Source organism: Amaranthus tricolor, chromosome 8 (genome assembly GCF_026212465.1).
Source record: "Amaranthus tricolor cultivar Red isolate AtriRed21 chromosome 8, ASM2621246v1, whole genome shotgun sequence".
NCBI lineage: Eukaryota > Viridiplantae > Streptophyta > Magnoliopsida > Caryophyllales > Amaranthaceae > Amaranthus > Amaranthus tricolor.
Genome location: NC_080054.1, coordinates 22782047 through 22806515, shown reverse-complemented (window position 1 = coordinate 22806515; position 24469 = coordinate 22782047). Strand labels below are relative to the sequence as shown.

The window sequence follows — 24469 nt, the reverse complement described above, 5'->3', positions numbered from 1 at the left end:
TTAATTTACTATTTTGACGTTTTTACCCTTATTAAGTGTTGGTTGTTGTCTTTATAATTTGCCCTAAACCATTTTTATGCTCTCAAATGTTTAATTTATCATTTTGACGTTTAATTCAACAATGCTCTCAAATATTTAGGGCAAATTATAAAAACAACACTCAATAATGGTAGAAACGTCAAAATGGGGAATTAAACTGAAATTGACAAAAATTTAACTGAAAAATACTACGGCAATTAGATAAGGTACAAACTGAATGCTACTATGTGGAAAAATCTAATAAAAGTGCTACCACAAGCGTTTTATGAAAGTTCGATGCTATCATGTAGAATGTTCCAAAATTTAAAAACAAGTCTAAAAGGCAGGAAAAATTAAACAGCCAAAAGGAGAAACAAAAAGATACTTGTTCAAATATTACTTGATGATCAATAGTTAAACAAAAGCTGTGTTTAATTGATCTTGTCGATATTTAACACGAATGCATCTGCTTCCTTCATCTCATATATATGTAATCTATGTTACTTGAACGCGGGTACCGATGTTGGAACTGGTACGTGTCCATGTGTCGGATATGTCTAAATATTCAATTTTAGACCTAAAATGAAGTGTCTAAGTGCCATACCAATGTCTGTGCATCAAGGATCAAACACGGATACGTGAAGCAAAATGAAAAATCCGAGTATAATAGGAGGTAGTTTTAAGGATCACAAAGTTAGACACTTGATTGGATAAACACAAGCATAGAATCTACAGTCAAGTTGCATGCACAGAAGTAATCCTGAACCACTAGATGTCTCCAAAAAGAATATGATTGATAAAAGCATTCACTAATAATGTAGTTAAAAGAGTAAAAGCACGTACAACATGTGAACATCACAATTTAAAAAAGTGAAAAGATTTCACTTTTGAATGGTACTTGACAAGGGCTTTCCATAAGTTTAAAGCACATTTGAAAGAAGGAATATTACAATATTCCTCAAATCCAATGGGCATTCACACACAAACCATTGGAATCTCTACCCTAGAAAAAGGTTTGAGTATTTTTGACCCACGGGAAGGGAAACCAAATATTACAAACATTTATGAATAAGGGCTACCATGGTTGCTACCAATCAACAAAAGTCAGAATTTATACACATGGCTTTAGACAAAGGATAGCTCTAGAAAAGCAAATTACCCACTTCATACGCCACAACCATTGGCTATACTCCAGCATTATGAGATTCAGCATCAAATGGTGGCTGGGTACTGTTTAGCCTGTTGCCGAACCCTTCTTTTATACTCCGTTGTATCCTGCATCAATAAAAAATGGACTCTTGTTCAACTTCTTATCACTTCTTATAGGCAGAGTGCATAATCATCTACTACTATGGTTTTCGGTGACTCTAACAGGAATCAGAACCAGTGCCATAAGAATACTACTCAACATAGGCTTTCTAATAAAAATGGTAAAGCCCATCTGCAGTGCTCTAGACCAGGAAAAATAAAACAATGCAGCAAAACAACCAAAGTAGAAACATATGTGGACATGAATCCTGAAATTCATGTTTCTGGTCACAAAACTAAATTGCGCACCAAACTTTAGATTCCAGACTCGACAAGTAAACATTATTTAAACAATCCTATTCCAATGATAAGAAAAGCAATATCAAATTGTACAATAAAGATTAAAAAAAACCTGAATGAAAAGATGATATCCTTCAGTCTGGGCAGGATCTGCAGCATTCGGCTGGTCCAACAAGTCCTGAATTCCAATAAGAATCTGCTTCACAGTAATTGCAGGTCTCCAGTCCTAACATGCGAGAAAATGCACATTGAATCCTTATACGCCGATAGAAAATCAAGGTATCAGATAAGGTTGAGAATACCAATACTTACACAGTCTTCATTTAAGATGGACAGGCATACAGTCCCAGATGGGTAAACATTAGGGTGGAAGAAGCCTGCAGGGAACCGACACTTGGGTGGTTTACTTGGGTACTCTTCAGAAAAATACATTGTTAGTGGGTAATAACCACTTTCCCAATCAGTCTGTCATGACAAAGTTTACATAAAGTAAGTATAATTTACGCAAATGACAAACACAACAAGAATGGCCATACCTCTTTTTTTTAACATTTATTCCAAGATAAGTGAAAATCTTACATGATTGCATATGGATCGGCAATGAGGAATTTACAGATGGCAAACATATAATATAAGAATCACAGTTCACAGTATAAAGCAATCTGGGACAAAAAATAAGCATAGGGGCATGGCAAAAAATTTTACACAAGCAAACAAATTTATTAAGTTTACAGATTGCAAACATAACGTTTGAAAATGGAATTTCGCAAGACCATTTACTGTAAATGAAGGTAAGAGCCTTATGAAAGAAGATATATTTAGCCTTCACAGAGAAAATAGGAGCAGATGAAGAAACAGATGCTTTGCTGTAACATAATTTGAAGAAGAAACACTGAGAATATGTTCATAGTTTACATCTTAAGATGACAGACAACATATATCAATTCAAGGAAACAACATCAAAGCATAACAAACACAATGAAAGAATGAACAAAGATTCCCATGGAATAATATTACTACACTTCCTACATAGGCATGACAATTAATGGGTACTGGTTCCTACACTTCCTACATAGCCTTAAGCAACAATATAGTATCTTATTGTGTGGCTACTAAAGGGATTGAATATTGCCAAAATCCTTTTTAAGAAATCAGGGACATTTGCCCTTATAAACAAGACATTTAAATGGAGTAACAACAACTAATGGACAAAGTTTCCCTTTCAAAAGTTGGTTTAATGAGTTCTTGGACAGATCCACAACAATGAGTTGCACACTTTGACATAAAGATTGACAATACTTTGAGAAAGGGACAATAAATTGTGAGTTTTCCAAGACAATCTAGTGATTTCAGAGTTTTCTTTTATTGTTTTATTGTTAGACATGAGCAAACAAAATCTTTTATTGTTTTCTTCCACATTATAAAATACTAGACACGCAAAAGTTTTCCTCCTACACACCTATAACCCCAATGATGCAAGTCAACTAATAAAAAATATTACAAGTATATATATAATACTATAATATACATTTAGAACAAACTTGGAACATAGTACTAAAAAAAGCATGAAAAAATAACACCAATGCTTATTATCTTCTCAAAATTAGAGAAGGAACCAATCTAAATGAAAAATAACCCAATGAAGAAAGGCAAATCCATTTCTTCAAAACATTCTCCTCACTAATGAGCATACATCTTCCTCTAGCCCAAAAAATCTCATTCCTCCACAACAAGCACCACACACATCGCCAAATCTTTCCTCCATTTCAGAAATATTTCTTGTAGCTATCTCATCAAAGAGTGTTGTCCGTTTTTTCAAATTAAGTTCATTTCCTCATGTTTAAAAGCGTAAGCTTGCGATTCAATAATAACTGGCAGGACTAACATATATACCCAGCGAATGAATAAAACTTCTTCTATATTACGCAAATTAACTTTCCCAATTCCATTTTTCTTGCCGTCTCCTACTCAATTCCATTTGGCAAAGCTGCAAAAAGCTTTCCCAAAGTGCTAAGCCAAGCGATCTGTATTTGGGTTAGCGGAGGTGACAGAAAGTTGGCTTTAACAACACAGAAGGTGAGTATTAATATGTTTAATTTTTCACCACCGAGATAATAACCTTTAAAAGAAACCTTCAATCATTATTCTGTGTTCGGGGACCATGATTTCATTTGGAAATCTAAAATTGTATCATATATAGTGTTCGGAAAATACAAAATTTCACGAATTTGGGAATGACTATCCAAACACAACCCTAAATCATCAGTTCATTAATCACAACTTGTAACTCAAAAATATAGCATCACATGGATAATCACCCAAAATTCCTAAAGGTAATGTAGCACATACATACTTCATGATTGATGGGAGTCACTATATGCTAACTTCTTACAAACACCCCAAAAGAGGACTAATTTTTTCTCCTTTTTAATGCATACAAACAAATTTTACAATTATTCAAAATCGTTACTTCGTACTACAAAATAACTTGGCCATCAAGTGCCCAGGAAAACCTAAAAACTCCAAAACCTGTAAACGAATTACTAAACAAATTGGCCATCACCAGGAAAACATAAAAACTCACAAAAACAGTACAATCCTGTAAACGACATCCTACCTTTACAAATCATTAAATACTCACAGCTCAAATAATCGACGATCTAATTACTAAACAGAATTCCATATAACATGATAATAAATCATTGAAAACAATACCAAAAAAAGAATCAAACAGAAAATTAAGTAAATACCCCAGCTTTTCCAGGGATAACACATTGCCACACTAACAAATTCATGGAACCATCAGGTTGAGTCTCGGGCTTCGCCACAAAACCCTAAAAAACACAATTTCAATTGCCAAAAACTCAATATCAGTACAATAAAAAGTAATATTAAAGAAAAAAAGAAAAAAAAGGAAGAGAACGAACATGGGGATGATTCTTGCGCCATTGTTTTCTCTCTTCAGCAAGACGACCACGAGCAATGCCTCCTGACATGGTTATCAAGCACTAATACAGTTGCCTGGGCTGGGAGTAGTTGTTTGACTAGCTTCTCTTTTAAGGCGTGTTTCTGCGTGTAAATAAATAAATAAATATTCTAAATCGGAATAGAAACTAGAAAAAGAAGTAAATTACCCGATTTATATTTAAATTACTCGGCTCTTCAATTCTACGGTCTATATTTATTTGCATCAATTTATTGTTTACACTTGCAACTTCCAACAATACAATATTCAACAATACAAATTGGCTAAATTTTTTATATATTTATTCAGAAACCTAATAGAGGTGTTTATTTGAGTCTTTGAATTGATTTCAGTCAATGATTTTAGGTCAGTTTAAAATTAGATTTTGAATCCATGTTGAATATGCGTCAAAGTTAGTTTCAATTTTAATATGGGGTGTATATCGAATCATCGGATTTGTTTTGAAATTTGAATACTTCTAAACCCTTATAAATGATGTCTAGCTTCAAATATATGGACTCATCTTTGTGTAAATGGCAATGAAACATTGCATAAGGAATAAACCTAATCTCAAAGGTCTTCGGGAAATTCTCTCTGACACGTCAACCAGAATGAAAATCATCTCGATTGTTTCTCATTCAAGAGACTTTTGGCGATAAGTAAATAATATAAATGGTGTTTTATGGTGAATGTGAAGATTTCAATAAAAGATTGGATTGCAAATTATACTAGCAGATATAAAAATTATTACAAACCAAAGGTCATTGGGGGTGTGTTATGTAAATTATCGCAATAAGTAATTCATGAATTTAAGATGAGGATATTATTATGAAAAATATTATATCTATTAGATTTATTATTCTCATATAGGCAAAATATTAGTCTACTTTTAAACCTAGAGTCTAATCAAGCAAGACTTGAACAATCTTCCTTCAACAGTAGAACTAAATGAAGATTGAACATATTAAAACTATAAATGTGACCACAAAAATATAACCTAACATGTATATAGTTACTAACTTGTATGGAATCAATTCAATGATTATAAAACATATTAAAAGTTTTAAAACCTATTATTAATTTATATTTAATAAATTATTATTTAGCATGGATTCATCCTCAATTGACAATTTTCCTACATTAAATTTAACTAGACATTGATCTATGAACACACATAAATTAAAAGCAAGACAATATTAAGATTAAAAAGTAACCTAATATAAAAAAAAATGCAAAGAAAAGAAGATGAACTCACTTCATTAAAGCTCCCAAGGTCAAGAACAAGAATAAGTGTTTAAGTTTCTATAATGCCCTATGGTATACTGATTGAATTGGTTTTTAGCTATGAGTCCATGATCATGTAATATCTGATCCGAATATTGACATATCTGACCGGTTATTTTAATTGGAACTCCAACATCAAAATTTCATAAATCTAGCTAAGTGTTAAGTGCATACCCGATCAAGGAGAAAATTGGCCGGACGGAGCGAATCTAGAAAGAAATCATCACCTGGTAATATATAATTTCAACTGCATAACTTATTTAATTAATTTCATTTAAAATTAATGATTCATTACGTAATTCCAAGATGATAACCAATAATTAAAAAAACATTCACCGAAAAAATATTTATGAATTGAATTAAAGTCGTTTATGAGTGAGTTGATTGTAAATTTTTTAGTAATTTCTTTTTCTATATATATAATTAAATAATCCAAAAGAAACTCATCTTCCATCTTGTTTCGTAGAGAAGTCTTGTCAATTTTAATAGCAAAAAAAGCTCATTGTGTAGTTGTTGTACTAACTAGAAGAGTCAATATTAGACGAATCAATTCAACCAAAGGTTAAAAACAAACTTTCCACTCTTTGACAAACATCGACACAAACTAGAAATTGTAGTCAAATTCTTCATCTCAGCGTGGTGATGAACATCACGATAATACAATTCAAGTTCATTCATCCAATCTTTTTAACCAATCTCGGAAAAGTCTGTAGAGTAGTAATTCTTTGTAAGACAACATATCTTTTCTGCATTAGAATGCTTATATTTATCTTTAGGATTCAAAATTGACCTTAAAATATGCAATTCTGTTGTTTGCTCATTAACACGGCTATTTAGTTCTTGCAATTGTTGACACAACGGCTATAAGCCTACAAATATATCCACGTTATAATGATGCTCCACTATTACAATATCCTTATTATGGCGAGATCGAATGATGTCAGCATATAAAGCATTCATTTCTTTATATTTTGTCCCTTCAAACATTATGATATTGGCTTTCTTTTGTTCGCTTCAATAACAACAAACAAAATCATTGTAAATTTATTTTTCTTGTTCGCTGTATATAACAACGAATAAACCCTAACCTTAGGCTAAAACACATAGACGCTTATTTAAGAATTAAAATTTCCCGAAACTTATTTGAGATTATTTTTTAAAAATGTTTATTATATTCAATTTTTCTACATGTTTTATCTTGTCCAAAACATATGCCTTGTCTGTTTTCCTCTCGTCTCTGTATATATGTAAATACAAATGGAGCAAAATCAAAAGGACGTATGAAAATGAAAAATGTAACAAAATCAAACGATAGAGAAACTTGAAAGGAATTACACTTCAATCAGCTATGCCTCCTTCAAGCAAAGTGCCAGCTTCACAAATCCATGGCCTCAGATATGATGATTTGATGTAAGAGAGAATGAGAGAAAAGACATATATAAACGTAACAATAAACATATCTATTGAATACTTTGATTTAGTAGGATACAGATATAACGTTTAAACCGAATGAATATGTATTCCCAATGATAAACTTAGTTGTCTAATATTACACGTTAAATATTGTATGACGAAAAATGAATCGTGTTCTTGAAAAAATATGCACCTCGAACAACATATGACGTTGTGCAACAAACTTGGATGGTCACGTATCACAGAGGTACATCACTAGTAGGGTCAGTTTTCTCATCACTATTACCGTCCTTCAAATAAAGTGGAATTTTTACGCCTAGTTGCCTAAGTTGATCCACCAAGCCATAAAGGAACTCAAATGTAAGACGGGATTGTGCGTTGAGCTCTTCTCTAACCTGTGGTTGCATCCGAAACCACTCTCCCAACATCTTATGGACATGGGCACGGATCATTCTCCATGGCACAGGGTACTTTTCACAAAGTTTCAGATATTCAACCAGAAGATCTGCCTGGTTTATGTTCCCGTCTTTACAACTGTCTAGACCATTTTCCACCCATTCAGGGGTTCGAAAACCTGCAAATAGAGCTGGGTTTTCGAGCAGAGCGTCAGCAGAGAGCACGCCTTCTGCACCTGTTGCCGTCAAGCAGCTGTTAACATCATCCATGTGTCTAATGTTCCCATTGGCAAGAACTGGAATCCTTACTGCATCTTTGACCTTCCTAATTATACTCCAGTCAGCCCTAATTTTCTTCTGGTCTTTCTGATCTCTAGTTCGACCATGAACAGCTAGAAGAGAACAACCAGCTTCCTCCAGCATTCTAGCATAGTTTATTGTATCTTCTAGATTGGGGAAGATTCTAATTTTGCATGAAATGGGAACCTCAAGGTTTTGAGCCAATTTTTCAACTAAAGACTTTACGAGAGGGAGATTATCCATCAAAAACGCTCCATAATTACCTCGTCGAGCAATACGCTGAGGACAGCTGCGCGTAAAGCACATATCGATTTTAAATTGAGCAAAGTATGTTAAAATATCAATTTTTAAAAGAAAAGGAGACAAAATTTTCCATAATAAAAAATCTTCTTAGCTCATCACAGCAGCAAAATCCCAATTATTTTTTTACCAATCATGACGTTTAGCCTCATGCACCAATGATTCAGTTGTTAATTATACTCAGATGGATTAAAACAAAACTTTCCAAAGGCCACCTGGAAGTTTTACACACAGCCGTAACTAGTAAGTGGTCAATCAATGTTCTTACCCCAAATTAATATCAACATAGTCACAAAATGGCTCAACCCTCCGAGCAGCATCAAGTAAGACATCTGGATCATTTGCGCAAAACTGGACAAACAATGGCCGGTCCTCCTACAAGTTTCCCCAAAACTACATCAGCCATAGGAAGAACTGAAACACGTGACCAGTAAATCATATAACTCTTACAGAGAAAATCAGAATCTTAATTCTTTGGAAGTGAGAATCTGATCATAAATAACAGGACGTAGATGATTTGGAAGTCATTTGCAAAGGAAATGGTTACTTGGGTAACCAAAGAAGTCGTTCTGGATCTAACTACAGAATAGAATAGGCAAAGTATACATTGCTAGTGCCCATTTATAAATCATTAATCATAGAAACATTCCCACCTACACAAGGACATTTTAAGAGAATTGACTTCAATCAAGAGATTAAAAAAGAAGCAACACAAAAAAAGAAGCAACACAGGTTGAAAACATTGCCTACACCTTTATAGTAAAATGTTCATCTTGTAAAGTGGATATCAAAATCAATCAATCATAAACTTGTAATTGCCAATCAAAATATTGCACATTAGCCATGACACAATTATCAAGTTCAGTAATTAAATTCAATTTGCGATTGACAGTCAAAATAGTTTGCAATTCTCAAGTTCCAATTAAGGCTAAGTTACTCTAAAAGATTTGAGGTCAAAAAAGTTCATTTCCTACAAGTCTACAACAAAGCTAAACACCAAAATATTCAAGCTCCTCTAGTTGACAAAGAATATTGCACCCTCTCCTTTGTCAAAAATTCACATGAATACACTCTTCAACAATAATATGACAATTGTATTGGCACATGGGACAAACAATTTTTAGATGTGGTGAAGGCGTATGACTAAGTATCAAGTGAAATAATTAGGTGGATTATGTCAAAAAAGGTATAACATGTAATGTAAGTATTATAGTGTATGACACGTATGACGAAATATAAATCAATGTTAGTATATGTTGAATAGTAACTGAAGATTTCCTAATTACAATTGAGGTACATCAAAGTCAAATATTGAGTAATTTCATAGAAGAGATAAAAAGACCTATCCACTTCATGGTGCACGTTGTTTTTGCTGAGGACTTTGTAAATGGAACTAGAATTGCATGAATGCGAAGCTAGAGATGTGTTTCAAGTACATTAACACAATTTTTCCCAAGAATGGAGACATAGATCAAAAATATTATTATGTATAGGATTCGATGCGAATGATTCAAATGGTGTTACAACTACAGTATCATGCCAAGTTTAACTAAAAAGTCTATTTTACTGGCATGTATTTTACACTACTATTTTACTGTCAATTACTTCTAAGAAGGGAGTAAATATTTACCCTAAGGAACCCTAGATTGATTATTTCTCTGTAAATTCTTTCCTTCCTCTTCATCCAACCTAGTGTCAAACGAGTTGCACAATCCCACACAAAACTCCAATCTTAGTTTTAAGAGGCGTAAGACGCACCAAGGCGCAAATGATCCTTCTTTCCGAGGCACAAGGGTCCTTCTTTCCGAAGTGCAAAGCGAAGACGCGATCGCACAGACTTTTTGTATGCGAAGTGCAAAATTTTCTTAAAAAGCTCAAAAATCAATTTTAAAAATATTTACTACTTAAAAGTTAAAACAACATGAAATTCATATTAAAATAATGGTTCTTGATGCTTGGAATGTTTTGTAACACACTTAAACAATTAAAATCTAAATCAAATCATACGTTGACTAGCAAAGATGGCGACACTTCAAGGTTATTTGTGCTCTTATGTTTCTCACTCCATATATTTGCGTTAAGGCAACAAATGGGGTATATTTTTGCTTTTCATTCAATAAACAACCAAGAATTGAGGGTTGTTTCAGTAATATACTAATATTACACAAAAACATACTCCCTCCACACCAATATAAATGTCCCATTTGCTTGGGCACGGATATTAAGAGTGGTGTGGGGTCCATTAAAAAGGTGGTAGTTGGTAGTTGGGTAGGTAGTGAAGGGTAATTAGTGAAGAGTAAGTAGTGAAGGGTAGTTGGGTAAGTAAGGTATATGGGTGTATATTCGTAATTACTTGTGTGAACTAAGGATATTTAGGTAAAAAAAATTGACAAAAATAGAAATGTGACAATTGATATGGTTTTGCCAAATAAGAAAATGTGACAATTATATTGGTGTGGAGAGAGTATTATTTATCAAATATCACATCAGGCATACCAAGGCGTGTGAGGCGCACTTTGAAGGGTCTCTTATGCCTAGACTAAAGGAGGCCTTTAAGTGATCATCGAAATAAAACTAACGTAGTGACCCAAAATGACAAAAGTTGGGACGATTGTGATTATAATTGCTTGTTGATGAGTGCTATTGATTATCCAATTTATTTAGAGAACAATGGTGGAGAAGAGAGTTTGAGAAGAAAAAATTGAATAGGCATGAAGTGAATGGGAGAAAGAGAGCCATGTGATTTCTTTTCTTTTTCTCATTGCTTTTGTTTCCTTTTCTCTTTATGAGTCTACTCGTGAGCGGTTTGACATTTTTTTCATATCTTTTGTTTTTCATTTTTATTTAATTCTGTTTTTGGTTACGATGTAATTATTTATGTTTTAGAGCAATTCAATAGATACGTGTAGTGTCCGATCTGAAAATCCAAATATTCAATTTTGAATATTAAAATTTGAGATCTAGTTCCTAGAGATATCTGGATTATCTGAATTGTAATATTTTAAATGAGTTGAAGAGGTTAAATTTAATTTTTTGAATTATAGTACTGCTATTAACCTTTTACATTTTTACTTTACTTATTTTAACAAAGTGATGAATGAGACTCAAAATAGCTATAGCAAATTACTTATTTATGTAAATGGATGAATGGGCTTTCCAAAGAGAATAATGTCTCTGCCAAAATGTTTTGTCCATATTTGATTTAAATTTTGGACGATCCAGATTTATAGTGCAAAAATAAGGTAGTGGCCGCGATCACAATAATAGAACGGTGATGCAGTTATCATAACGCCAAAAAGAATGGTCTAAAGCAAGAAATACCCCTTGATGTACCCCAGATCCATAGTGTCGAATTGTCGACCGTCGTAGTGATGCAATGCAGCATTGTTTTTGCACTATGTCCGAATCCAATCTATATGGATTTAGAACCGAATGAATATTTGAATTTCAAGAAATCTATGGAATATCCATTTTTCGAGATCAGTTATGAGTTTTTTCATAAAAGGTATTTGTAAACACCCCTAGATAAGTGGGCTTTTGAGGTTCTTTTATCCCTTCTTTTCTTAACTTCTACGCTTTTCTTATTATACTCTATTCTTCTCTTATTTTTTTAGTCCTGTTCCTAACGCTATGTGCTCCTTTCTTTCTTTTGAAAACTTTATTTGTTATTTATCCTCTTCTATTATTTCTTGTTTATTTAACTATGTTAGTTTTAAAATCTATATATTGCAATGAACCAAATTATCTTCTAAGATGAATTATGTACCTAAAAATCGAATCAAACAAACCAACGCAACAAAGAAAATGTTTGTCAACTAAAAAATCGCAACACAAAATTGAATTGCAAATTTAAGTGATTCGTTAATCATGTAACACTGATCCAATCTTTGCTTACCCTCCTACCCAATTCTATCTACTCCATCAACTCTTGTCTACTATCACTCTTTTACCATCCTTTCGATCACTATTTCAAACGTTGCCTAAAATGAAATAAGTTAGCAATGCCTCGCCCTCAATCATCATCATACATCCTCTTAAACCATTCATAGAGACATTTGAAGAGAGAAATATTTTTCAATCTCTCAATCAAGATTTCATCTCAAACATCATTACTCTATTTATGTCTTATTAGAGTTATACGAAAATTTTCAAGTTGTTTTCATAGATTATGATAGTTGAGATTTTATTAGTTAAGTTGTTAGTAGTTTGTTTTATGTAGTTCAGTAGGTATTAGCTGTTATAAAGCACACGTGAAGTACAAGCTAAAGAGTCAAAATAGCTTCAACAATGTACAAGGCACGTGCACAAGAAAGCTTGCTATGTATGGGAATTTGAAGTTACTAGACTACATGACAATTACATGGAGGTTATAAAGACAAGCTACTAATCATGGAGGAGGGATGAAACTTGCACGAAACTAGAGATATTCAAAATAAACTTGGCGATCCAATATTCACCAAACCTTATAACCGAATTCAATTTAACCAGATTTAGAAATGAATTTACAATAATGTAAAAATCAATATAGACACAAAGACCAGATTTTGAAACAATCTGAAACATCTAATTAGAAATCGATTCGATGATCCGAATCGACACAACAAAACCACCATGGCAACGTACAAACAAGGAATTTTAAGAGTTCTTTTTTTCTCTCCTAATTATCCGATATCAAGAGAAGTTATATAATTCTAGAGGACATGTGAAGAGAGGTAATATTAATCTTGGGCATGTCGATGAAAAAACAAACCAACATCATTTCCCTCCAAGCAACATCCAAAAGATAAAGGGAATTAACATAACTTCCAATTCAAAATTCCCTCTCAAAAGAGATCATTTCTTTATTCTCCAAGTTCCTCAAAGGCGGGAATGATATTAAAATACTTTTTGTTTTGTATTCGTGGTCAATTCTTTTGACCCCTCTTCCCGATTTCAAGTTGAAAAGGTCTATTTACCCTTGTATTGCTGATGCATTATGCATCAACAATCAAGAAATTTGACTGGTGTTCATTTATTTTAGACAATTTTTGTAAAGCGGTTGAAAGGTCAGCCAAGTTTGTTAATAGCTGTATTTTGATTCTCCAAGTTCCTCAAAGGCGGGAATGATATTAAAATACTTTTTTTTTTGTATTCGTGGTCAATTCTTTTGACCCCTCTTCCCGATTTCAAGTTGAAAAGGTCTATTTACCCTTGTATTGCTGATGCATTATGCATCAACAATCAAGAAATTTGACTGGTGTTCATTTATTTTAGACAATTTTTGTAAAGCGGTTGAAAGGTCAGCCAAGTTTGTTAATAGCTGTATTTTGATTCTCCAAGTTCCTCAAAGGCGGGAATGATATTAAAATACTTTTTTTTTTGTATTCGTGGTCAATTCTTTTGACCCCTCTTCCCGATTTCAAGTTGAAAAGGTCTATTTACCCTTGTATTGCTGATGCATTATGCATCAACAATCAAGAAATTTGACTGGTGTTCATTTATTTTAGACAATTTTTGTAAAGCGGTTGAAAGGTCAGCCAAGTTTGTTAATAGCTGTATTTTGATTTTGTTTGTTTGCTATTTTTTTCCGTTCCCTCATCAAGGGAAACCATACCCCATCTCCCTTCCTTTGATTAAACATTTGTTTGAGGAACAACTCAAACAGAGATTTGATCAGGAGAGGTCAAAAGGAGGAGAGGAATGATTGTTTCTCTAGGATTTCCCATCATCAGTGTAGAAAGGTGTTGATTTTGCCGAAGAAGATATTAATGAGGTTCATATGGATCAACCTGCTGATGAACCCAATGTTTTGTTTGATGATCCTTCTATACATACTGATGAACTGAATGACAAGGTTCATGTGGATCATCAAAGACAAGAGAGATCGTTTACTTATTCTTTTGATGAAAGATGGGCAACAGACATGGAGTTGGCTTGCAAATGCTTCAATATAAGTTACATATTCAATTTTAACATTGATTGCATTTGGTATCATAATAGTATATATCTGGTATTATAATGTCCTAAAGTTGGTATTATAATGGATTGGATTTGTAAATATATTTCTTTATGTTTGATATTTGCAGATAGTTTTGCAGACATAATATATTTTGGGATATAACAATATATATTTGGGGTTATAATTTAATATATTTGGATATAACATAATATATTTGGAGTTATAACATAATATAATTGGGGTTATAACATAATATATTTGGGGTTATAACATAATATAATTGGGTTATAACATAATATATTTGGGGTTATAACATAATATAATTGGGTTATAACATAATATATTAGGGATGCTCACATGTTGTATTCTTGGTTATACCTTTGCAAGCTAGCTCCATGTCTGTTGCCCATCTTTCATCAAAAGAATAAGTAAACGATATCTCTTGTGTTTGATGATCCACATGAACCTCGTCATTCGGGTCATCGGTATGTGGAGGATTATAGCCTTGCCAATCTAACTTCTTCCAATTCATCTAAACACAAACTTTATGTGTTCTTGTAGTGGTGTGTCTTATCAACAAGTCCATCTAGAATCTATCTTCATTCATGCTTTATTCTCATCATTTCCCACGACATTATTCGTGTTCCTAACTTTTGAGGCTTGTGTTTAGCTTCATACAGTTTGCACTTAACTTCACGGATGTTTTTTCTAATCTCTATACAGGCTAAACTTCCCACAGTATAATATTGTAAACTTCTAGAAGGTATTTCGCTTAACTTTGTTATCAAGTATTCTTAGTCTTATCTCGGGTCAACTTTATCAAATAATTTCCAATCATATTTGCACTACAAAATAAGTCAATTTAATCCAGGGTTCAAAGGAGAACATGATCTAATTTACTCTTTGAGGTTTAGGCTGAGTCATCACTCATCAAGAATTTAAAGGAGTAATAATCTTACACCTTATCATTTTCATATCTCACACAAATTTGCCCACATTATAACTGTTCATTCAATGTCGACAACTTCAAACTAATCAAATGATTTCAATCAAGCAGAAACGCAAAATTGCATAATATTTCAGCAAACTATCAATGACGAAATAGTAGAGACATTAATAAACCCATAAAACAACAATCACTAAAACCCTAATTTACAGGGAGGAAAATAAAAACCTGGCAAGTAGTGAATTCCATAGTCCGATACTTCTCCGTCTCAGTAAAGATTCTAGAATGCAACATAGGCGTATAAGCAGCCTGTGCTCCATATTTACGACAAAGCATCCTAAACGGAAGTTCAGAGCAATCCACCATAGGAGCAACTATCAATTTAGGCTGTCCCAACTTCTTCCAGTGAGACCAAGCCCTCTCTATCCGTGCCTCCCCGCTTAAGTATCCACTTGGATGGCCCAATAAACAACCGTTTTCATCAAGGTTTGATTCTCTCTCCTCTGATAACGGTCCGGAAGAACAAAGGAGGTCGTCAAGGTTGTTTTCTTCTACCGTGGAAGATGGCGGCAGAGTTAGGCTTTGAGATGTGAGAGAAGCCATGGAAGGAAGTTTTGGAAGTTGGTTATGGCGGCGAAGGATAGAAAATCTCATTAGCAACTCATTGCCGGCAACTTCAGATTCCTTTCGAAAAAAAAAGGTTTTATTGAGAAAATTTGAAAAAAATAAAGTTATTTAACAACTTAATTTCCAAAATAAGCTTCGGAAAAATTTAGTTTTTAAAATAAGCTTCCGTACATCCAAGCCTAGCCTCGGGTAAAATCGCTGTTACTAACAGCGAAAGAAAAAAAAAAATTAAAAGGCCAAAGGCCTTTTTATTTTTTCCAGATTGCCATTGAGGAACATTGTTGAGCTCTCTTTCTCCTTGCACCATTAAAATCAACTTCAATCCTTCAACTAAACTTACCAATAATTAGTTATTTCATCTTCCTACATTAACGTAAGGTACTAATTTTTTGTGTCTTTTTCCATATTTGAAAAATAGGGTTTACTTGATTTTAATGAACTTTCACATGAATGTAGGTTTTTAAACTTCCAATTTACTAATTCTTGTTCATCTACAGCTTATTGAGGTACGTTTTTAATTTAATTTTTTTTATTTGGTCTTGATTTTACAATGTATGTCATGTATGGTGATGTTGATTTTGTATGTATTGTTGTAGAAATGGATTCATTTCGTGTGACTGTTGTATGTTTTTGGAATGGTTCAATTCGATCAACTAGTAACAATGTTAAGTACGTTGGGGGAAGACGTAAACTGTTTGCATGCAACTCATACATGGATTTGAATGAATTTAAACATTTTATATGCTCTAAGATTGGCATTGACACTACAAGAAGTACTGTTAATTTAAGTTTTAAGTACAATTTGAGTGTAGATTTGTTAGCTTTTCCGGTTGAGGATGAGGAGGCTATAGATGCAATGTGGGAGTATTCAAGGTCTACCCCTAGTCCTTCTTTAGAGTTATATGTAGAAGAGGTGCCCCTAGGGAATGAAGATATCAATGTTGTGGAAACAAATGCATTCATGAATATAACTTCTTCTACTCCTTCTCATACGCCCTTCCCTACCCAAGAAACCCAAAATCCCTTTATGCCATCTTCCTCTTGTCCTTCTAATGAACCCAATCAACTTCAATTTCAAGTATCAAATGATGATACTTTTAACTTAGAAGATACAAATGAGCCTTGGGATGATGTTAATAGTGAGAGTAATGAATTCGTTGAAGCTCCTTCTGAGGACGATGTGGGTGTTGACGAGGAGGCTCTAGCTAATGACATGACCTTAGGAAACATTCCAACAATCGTTGCCCCTACACCCTATGCACTGGTTCCCCCTCTAGATGAACACATTGAGGACAACTCTTGGAGGTCTTGGGATTGTGATACAAGCTACACCGACGAAAGAGAGTTTCAAAAGGGTATGATGTTTGATAACAAGGATGCGTTGTTGGACGCTGTTAGATTGTATCATATTCGTAGGAACGTTGAGTATCGTACTGAGACTTCAAATCAAACCGTGCTCACCTTGAAGTGTAAGAGAGAGGGTGTGGTTGGAGGCTTAGAGCTAGGAAGAGCTCCTATTCACCATCATGGGAGATTATTACGTATAAAGGGAAGCATGGGGGTTATGTATTAAGTACTGAAAACGTGTCAGCTGGGCACATTCATTTGACATCTTCCGTGATTAACAATCTTATTAGAAATTGTGTTGCTCAAGACCCATCAATTAAGGTCTCTGTTGTGCGTCAGATGGTGAAAGACCAATTCGGTGTCAAAGTGACCTATAAGCGGGCATGGTGTGCTAAACAGCAAGCCCTTCTCTCCATCTATGGTACATGGGAAGATTCTTATCCTCTTCTTCCACGGTTCTTGAAGGCACTGCAAATTTCAAACCCCGGGACCGTAGTTGAGTGGTTCTTTAAGGAAGATAATGATGCCGGTGTGTATGTCCGTCCTAGTATTAGAACTTTCCAACACGTGTTTTGGGCTTTCCAACCTAGTATTGAGGGATTCAAGTATTGCAAACCCGTTAATGCCATTGACGGAACACATTTTTATGGTAAGTATCGCCATACGTTGTTGACTGCCATTGCCCAAGATGGGAACAAGGGAATCTTCCCGCTTGCCATTGCCTTGGTCGAAAAAGAATGCATAGCCGCGTGGTCTTGGTTTATGGCCTGTGTTCGTAAGCATGTGATGCATAGTCCAGGGTTATGTGTTATTTCCGATAGACATGCGGGCATTCTAGCAACCATGGAGGAGCCGAAATGGCAACCTTCGAACGCCCATCATAGGTTTTGCTTGCGGCATTTGTTAAGTAACTTCAACCGCCAAATGGGTAATGTGAAGTTGAAGAAGATGTGTGGAAGGACTGCAGAGCAAAGACAACCACATAAGGTCGTCGAGGAATTGAAGGCCATTGGTGTTGCTAATCGGGAAGCACTTTTTTGGATTGATCAAGGTGGTGAAATGTGTAAATGGTCAATATGTCACGATGGAGGGTATAGGTATGGTGTTACTAATACCAACTTGGCCGAAGTATTCAATAACGTGATGAAGCATGTACGTTTCTTGCCTATAACCACTCTTGTGGAGTTCACCTTCTATCGTGTTAATGATTACTTTGTTAAAAGACGTGAGAATGCGTACGCGTGGCAAATTGGGGGAAATAAATACACTTCACACGCCACTAGGATTATCACCCGTAACACCGAGAAGACAAACTACCATAAGATCGTCGCATTTGACTACAGACGAGGCCTTTTCCAAGTTAAGACTGGACGTGGTAATAGAGGATCCGCCAAAGGTGGTAAAATACAAAGTGTAGATATGAGAGAGATGAAATGCACTTGTAACAAACCATCCATATATCACATACCTTGTTCTCATGTTCTTGCCGTATGTATTAAACGACACTTATCCTACGAGCGTTTTGTGGACTCCTGCTACACGACACAGAGCTATGTTAACACATATGAATCCATATTCTTGCCGTTGATTGATAAGAGGTCATGGCCTCAATACACCGGTGTTGAGGTGCTACACGATCCAGATTACATTCGTGGATTAGGATGACCTAAGTCCAGGATGATCACGAACGAAATGGACGAAGGATCGCGGAGACGCAACGCTTGTCGACGGTGTGGTAGTGACGGTCACAACACTAGAACTTGCACGTCAAGGTAAACAGTACATGTATTTAAGTATATAAACGTAGAGATTATCAAACAAATAAATAACATAAGTAAACAATTTGAGTACTTAATTATTTTTACAATACATAACGCTTAGTTATTGTTGAATTGCAGCAGAGATGGATCCAGCAGCTACAGGCCCTCTCGACCCTAGTGTCCTTACGATGCAGGCGAATCATAGGAGCATTAGAATACTGTTAGTATATATTGAACATTTGTACATATAATATAGTAACGTAAGTGAACTTTCAAAAAAAATATTAACATTTATAAATTGAGAGTAAAACTAACATAATACCTATATGTTACCTTTAAAAATTGATTGAAAAGAAGAAGAATGAAGTAGAATGGATATAATAAAGTATGGGAAATGATGGAGCTATTTATAGAGCATCATTATAACGGCTATTTTCAAATTTCTAACGGCTATTTTTCTAATTAACAACGGCTACTTTAGTTCATAAAAAAAATTAAGACTTCAGTCGCTGTTAGTAACAGCGACTTTGGCCTTTTAATTATTTTTTCCTCGTTCGCTGTTAGTAACAGCGATTTTACCCGAGGTTAGGCTTGGATGTACGGAAGCTTATTTTGGGAAATAAGTTTTCACGAAGCTTATTTTGGGAAATAAGTTTTCACGAAGCTTATTTTGGAATTAAGTTTATTTCGCTGTTAAATAATCTTATTTTTTTCAAATTTTCTTTTATTGAAGAGGAAATTTTCTGCACTGAATCTCGCGGCCCAGCCCATTTTCGTAAATTAGTCATTTTAACAACATCTATTCTTGTGAGAAATTGCATCACAAAAAAACGACTTCAAAATAAGAAGTACATATCTTTATTTTTTTTAGATTGTATTAGTTGGGCTATTTAGCCCATATATCTAATGCGTCTCTCGGAGAGACCGTCTCTCCCTACAATTTTTGTTTTAACAAAATTCCAAAATAATCTATTCAGCTACTCTTGTGCAATACCGTCTCTCAAATAGACAACCTCAAAACAAGAAACCTACATTTTTATTTTCTCTTTAATTTGTATTAATTAGGCTATTCAACCCATAAATCTAATACGTGTCTTGAAAACACCGTATTTTACAACAATTTGTGTAATTTATTTTTTTGAAAAATATTTTGTTAGAGTTGTGATTTAAGAGTTCAAAATCAGCATTTCAGATTTCGTATGGAAATTTGTAAATTAGCTAATAAATTAAAGTTGGTATATATTATTTTAGGAAAAAACTCCAGTAAATTAGTGTTATTCACGATTAATCAAAAATTAATATTATTATAGAAAAATTAACGAAAATTTATATTATTCATAATAATTTTTTCAAAAATTTTTGTTAACAATCAAATTCACAAAACTATCAGGGAGACGACCTATCGAGGTTGAATCCTCTCCCAAACTTTAATAGTGCCATAAGAAGGGGGAAACCATTTAGGATGTACCTTCCCTCCAAACCTAAAGGAAAGCAATATGACAATTGACAAATAAGTGCCAAAACAAATACTCCCTCTTATTCAACTTATATGTCTCATTTTTTTTATGGTCAAGTCATTTTAATTGTCCCATTTCTATTTTTAGTATGGGTTTTTGACTTTATACCCTTAGCAGTTTTATCCTATTTTCAATTATACCCTCTATTATCCATACTAATTTTCCTCCCTTACATTAAAAACCCATAATATCACTCTCTTTCCTACCCTTAAGATCCCACTTTTAACTCTCTTTAAAATTCGTGAAAAATCAAATGAGATTCTTAAAGTGAATAGGAGGTTGTATAAAATACTCGAATACCAAGTAGCATCTTTGCTACAAATCTTATTAATACAATCAATTATAATACTAATTGCATTTCTAATAAATAAATACAAAAACTAATTCAGAAGATGAAACTCTATCATGCTTGGTCATTTTGTTTCTGTTATTTCATATTCAACAAATTAAAGCAAAAAGACAACTGTCCCCAATAGATTCAATTTCATAATTCAAAACTTAAATGTCACCCTCCCCCATATGTACAGTTTACAAAACTTAAAATTCCATTATTCGTTCATAAAATAGGTTTCACAAATCTTATATGATACACTTTCACCATCACACATTCTTAATATATAAAACTAATATAATTATTATCATATAAACTCTTTATTTTAAGGATGTTTCACCAAGAGATTATCTCTTACAAAAATAACTCAAACTTTAAAAATAATAGGCGGGATTAAATTTTAGTCTATGACAAACTAATTTATAAAAATGATGGCATTGATATATTACCGTATGTTGTATTTTGTAATCATAAATTCATTTCAAAATCTAAATTTAATTTAAATTTAGCGTATGACAAATTAAAATATTTAAATTTGAATTTAAGACAATTTCATTATTTTTATGTTAAAAGAAGTTAAGTTGAAAATTTGAAAACTACTATAAAAATTTGTCACGCTGAACTAGTTCAATTATAAATTTATATTTGAAATTTATATTTTAAAATGAATTACTTATTTGAAACAATATATCATCTCAAATACTCAAACTCAAATTGTTGTAAGAGACGCATTATATATATGGACTAAATAGTCCAATTAATACAACTAAAAGAGGAAATAAGAGTGTGAGCTTCATGTTTTGAGACCGACAGTCTCTCTCACAAGTAGGGCTGTAAATGTGGTCAGAAACCTGTTTTACCGACTTGTTACCGACCGATACCGAACTCGTTTTTGACCGAATACAAGTGACCAGATACCGACCGCTACCGAACCCGAATGGTGACCGAAACCGTTTCCGACCTGTTTTACACATACCGAAACCGACCGGTACCGAACCTGTTTTAAACCGAAAACCGTTTTCGACCTGTTTTTATCATACCGTGACCGACCGATACCGAACCTGTTTTCAGACCGAAACCTGTTTTCGACCCGCTTAATACCCGTTTTTAACCGACCGTTTTTGACCGAATCTATATTGTACCGAACCTGTATTATACCGAACCTGGAACCTGTTTTGTACCGAACCTGTTTTGGACCGAACTTATCTACATAATTCTTCTAAGTTGTCAAAATATAATAAAATTTTATATAAAATAATTAAATTAAACTTAATTATATTATTTCTATATGATAAAAATTAAATTAAATATAAATTTTTATAAAATAAATATATAAATTATAAGTTGATATATATTAACTCAGTAATTTAGTAAAGCCTTTTTCTTTTCTAAAAAATTAAGTATAAATTTTACAAAACTCAGAAATTGCAAAATTGCATAAACATAGTTCATACTTTGCAACCAATATAATTACCAAGTTCAGGTTAATTTGCTGACTAATTAATACTGTATTAAAATCAACATATAACAATATAAACCAATACAAAATATTAACCTATGAAATTGATAAACCACTTTCATTTCATTTAATAGTTTAGACGAAATTTAAAATAGATCCATTACATTTTTTTCCCTACCAATAATATAAACATCAATAATCCTAACTACACAAAAAGTCTTTTCCAAATTTTAGTTATGCATAAGAAATTGCAAAAGTATAACTCATTTCATCACTTTTCTTTAATTTTCTCAGAAGTATAACTCATTTCATCACTTTCATCTTCTTCCTCCTCTTCCATCACCACCTTAGATCTCCTGCTCCTAGTCCTCAATGCGACACCGCCTTTCAATAATCTGTAAGGAACTGCTCCACCAAACTTAGTGTACCTTAAGATCATATAAAAGTAACAACTTTCAGATACTGAGTATTATGATTAAGAGCATGAGATGGAAAAACGACAGAAAGTTATAATAAATAAAATAAAAAAAATATAAATTAATTATAAAATATAAATTGGGCGCTCAGATATGATAATTTGGTAAAAAACCCAATTACAAGAAAAAAATCTTCATAGAGCACTACACTTACCTGAAGCATTATCATCATGATCAGTGTTATTTTCCTCAATAACACTTAATATCTCCTTCGCATTTTCCTCGGGTTCAAACCCAAATAGCCAATTTCGCGTTGTCACCAAAATTTCAACATTTTTTGGTAACAAAGAAGATCTCAATTTGTTAAGGATCCGACCACCAACACTAAAAGCAGATTCAGATGCAACAGAAGTAATTGGAATGGCTAGAATATCTCTAGCCATTAGTGCGAGTGTTGGATAAGAGGTAGATTGTCCCTTCCAATATTCAAGAACATCAAAACCATCATAATCAACAACAAGAGACATGGCCAAATAAGAGTCCACATCACCTCTCGCCGTCCTAGATGCAGAAATACGAGGAAAATCATGACGTAACTTGCGAATTTGGAACGGACGAGGAGGACCAAGGTTTGACGGAGAGGGTGCAACAGGAGCAGATTGAGTGGTATTCATATAACATTCATATAAAGCAACAAACGCAGCAAGCACATCATTTACCTTTTGTTCAACCGCAGTAGGTACATACAGCATAGAATAATAATCACTAAGGAAAGTCATCTTAAAACGTGGATCAAGTAAAAAGGCAAAAGACAGAACCATAGAATGATCGGACCAATATTTATCAAACATTTCCCACATAGGAGCAGCCATCTTTCTCACAGCATCACTAGGATCTTGGTGGGAATCAGTCAAAATCTTTTCAATACATATTATGCAAGAAAGGTACAAATTTGCAGTGGGATATTTTGAACCAGAAAAAAGCTTGGTAATCTCATAGAATGGCTCAAGAAAATCACAAATATCTTGAAGTGTATCCCACTCATTCTCAGAAATAATATCAACATCAATATCCCTTTCACGAACAAGATATAAATCAATAGCATCCTTTACCTCAAGAGCCCTATGAATCATGTCATAAGTAGAGTTCCATCTAGTGGAAACATCCAAAACTAATTTACCCTTTGATTGCAAACCTTTATCAATTTTAGCTTTCTCAAAATTTGTAAGTCGAAAATCAGAAGAATCAACATATATAACAACCGCACGTAACTTAGTCACGGAATTATCAACAAGTTTCAAACCCTTTTTAACAATAAGGTTCAAAATATGAGCACAACACCTTATATGAAAATACTTGCCATCTAAAGGGAGAGGAGAAGAGGAGTGCAAATCACGTTTTAGTTTTTCAACCATCCTATTATTAGAGGAAGCATTATCAAGTGTGATTGAAAAAACTTTTCTACCTATATTCCAGTCATTCAACAAACCTTTCACAAACATGAATATAGATTCACCATCGTGGGGTGGGGGAAAACGGCGAAAATTTAACAAAAGGGAATGCAATTTATAATCATCATCGATGAAATGGGCAGTAAGGGCAAAATATGAACGCGAAGTACATGCTGTCCATCCATCACAAGTTAAGCATATACGACTCTTACAAGATTGCATATTGTCAAATACTAGTTTTTTGTACTTTTCATGTTCACCCATTACGCATTTAGTTATCGTATATCTAGACACATCTTTGACATTAGGATTTAACCAACGATGCAATTCTCTAGTTTTAATATGCTCTACCATACTCAAACAATATCCATGATATAATATCGAATCAGCAAACTTAAGCACGTAAGTATCATGATCATACACAACATTAGCGTTTGGGTTATTTTTTATGAAC

At 33.6% G+C, this 24469-nt stretch overlaps 3 protein-coding genes across 3 annotated transcripts; 1 reads left to right on the top strand and 2 right to left on the bottom strand.

The window, feature by feature from the left end:
- Positions 1-793: 793 nt before the first annotated feature.
- LOC130820903 (SUMO-conjugating enzyme SCE1-like) lies at positions 794-4671 on the bottom strand. The gene is made up of 5 exons (XM_057686447.1): positions 4494-4671; positions 4317-4400; positions 1879-2031; positions 1679-1792; positions 794-1293 (listed from the first exon to the last, which is right to left on the bottom strand). The coding sequence occupies exons 1-5, from the start codon at positions 4560-4562 to the stop codon at positions 1231-1233; spliced, it is 483 nt and encodes a 160-aa protein (XP_057542430.1). The 5' UTR covers positions 4563-4671; the 3' UTR covers positions 794-1230.
- A 2589-nt stretch (positions 4672-7260) lies between these two features.
- LOC130820853 (uncharacterized) lies at positions 7261-15805 on the bottom strand. Its single transcript, XM_057686394.1, has 3 exons — positions 15336-15805; positions 8492-8598; positions 7261-8212 (listed from the first exon to the last, which is right to left on the bottom strand). Exons 1-3 carry the CDS (start codon positions 15759-15761, stop codon positions 7468-7470), a joined length of 1278 nt encoding a protein of 425 aa, XP_057542377.1. The 5' UTR covers positions 15762-15805; the 3' UTR covers positions 7261-7467.
- Positions 15806-17315: 1510 nt separating this feature from the next.
- On the top strand, positions 17316-19080 carry LOC130820962 (uncharacterized). Its single transcript, XM_057686536.1, has 2 exons — positions 17316-18853; positions 18980-19080. Exon 1 carries the CDS (start codon positions 17421-17423, stop codon positions 18744-18746), a length of 1326 nt encoding a protein of 441 aa, XP_057542519.1. The 5' UTR covers positions 17316-17420; the 3' UTR covers positions 18747-18853; positions 18980-19080.
- Positions 19081-24469: the final 5389 nt, after the last annotated feature.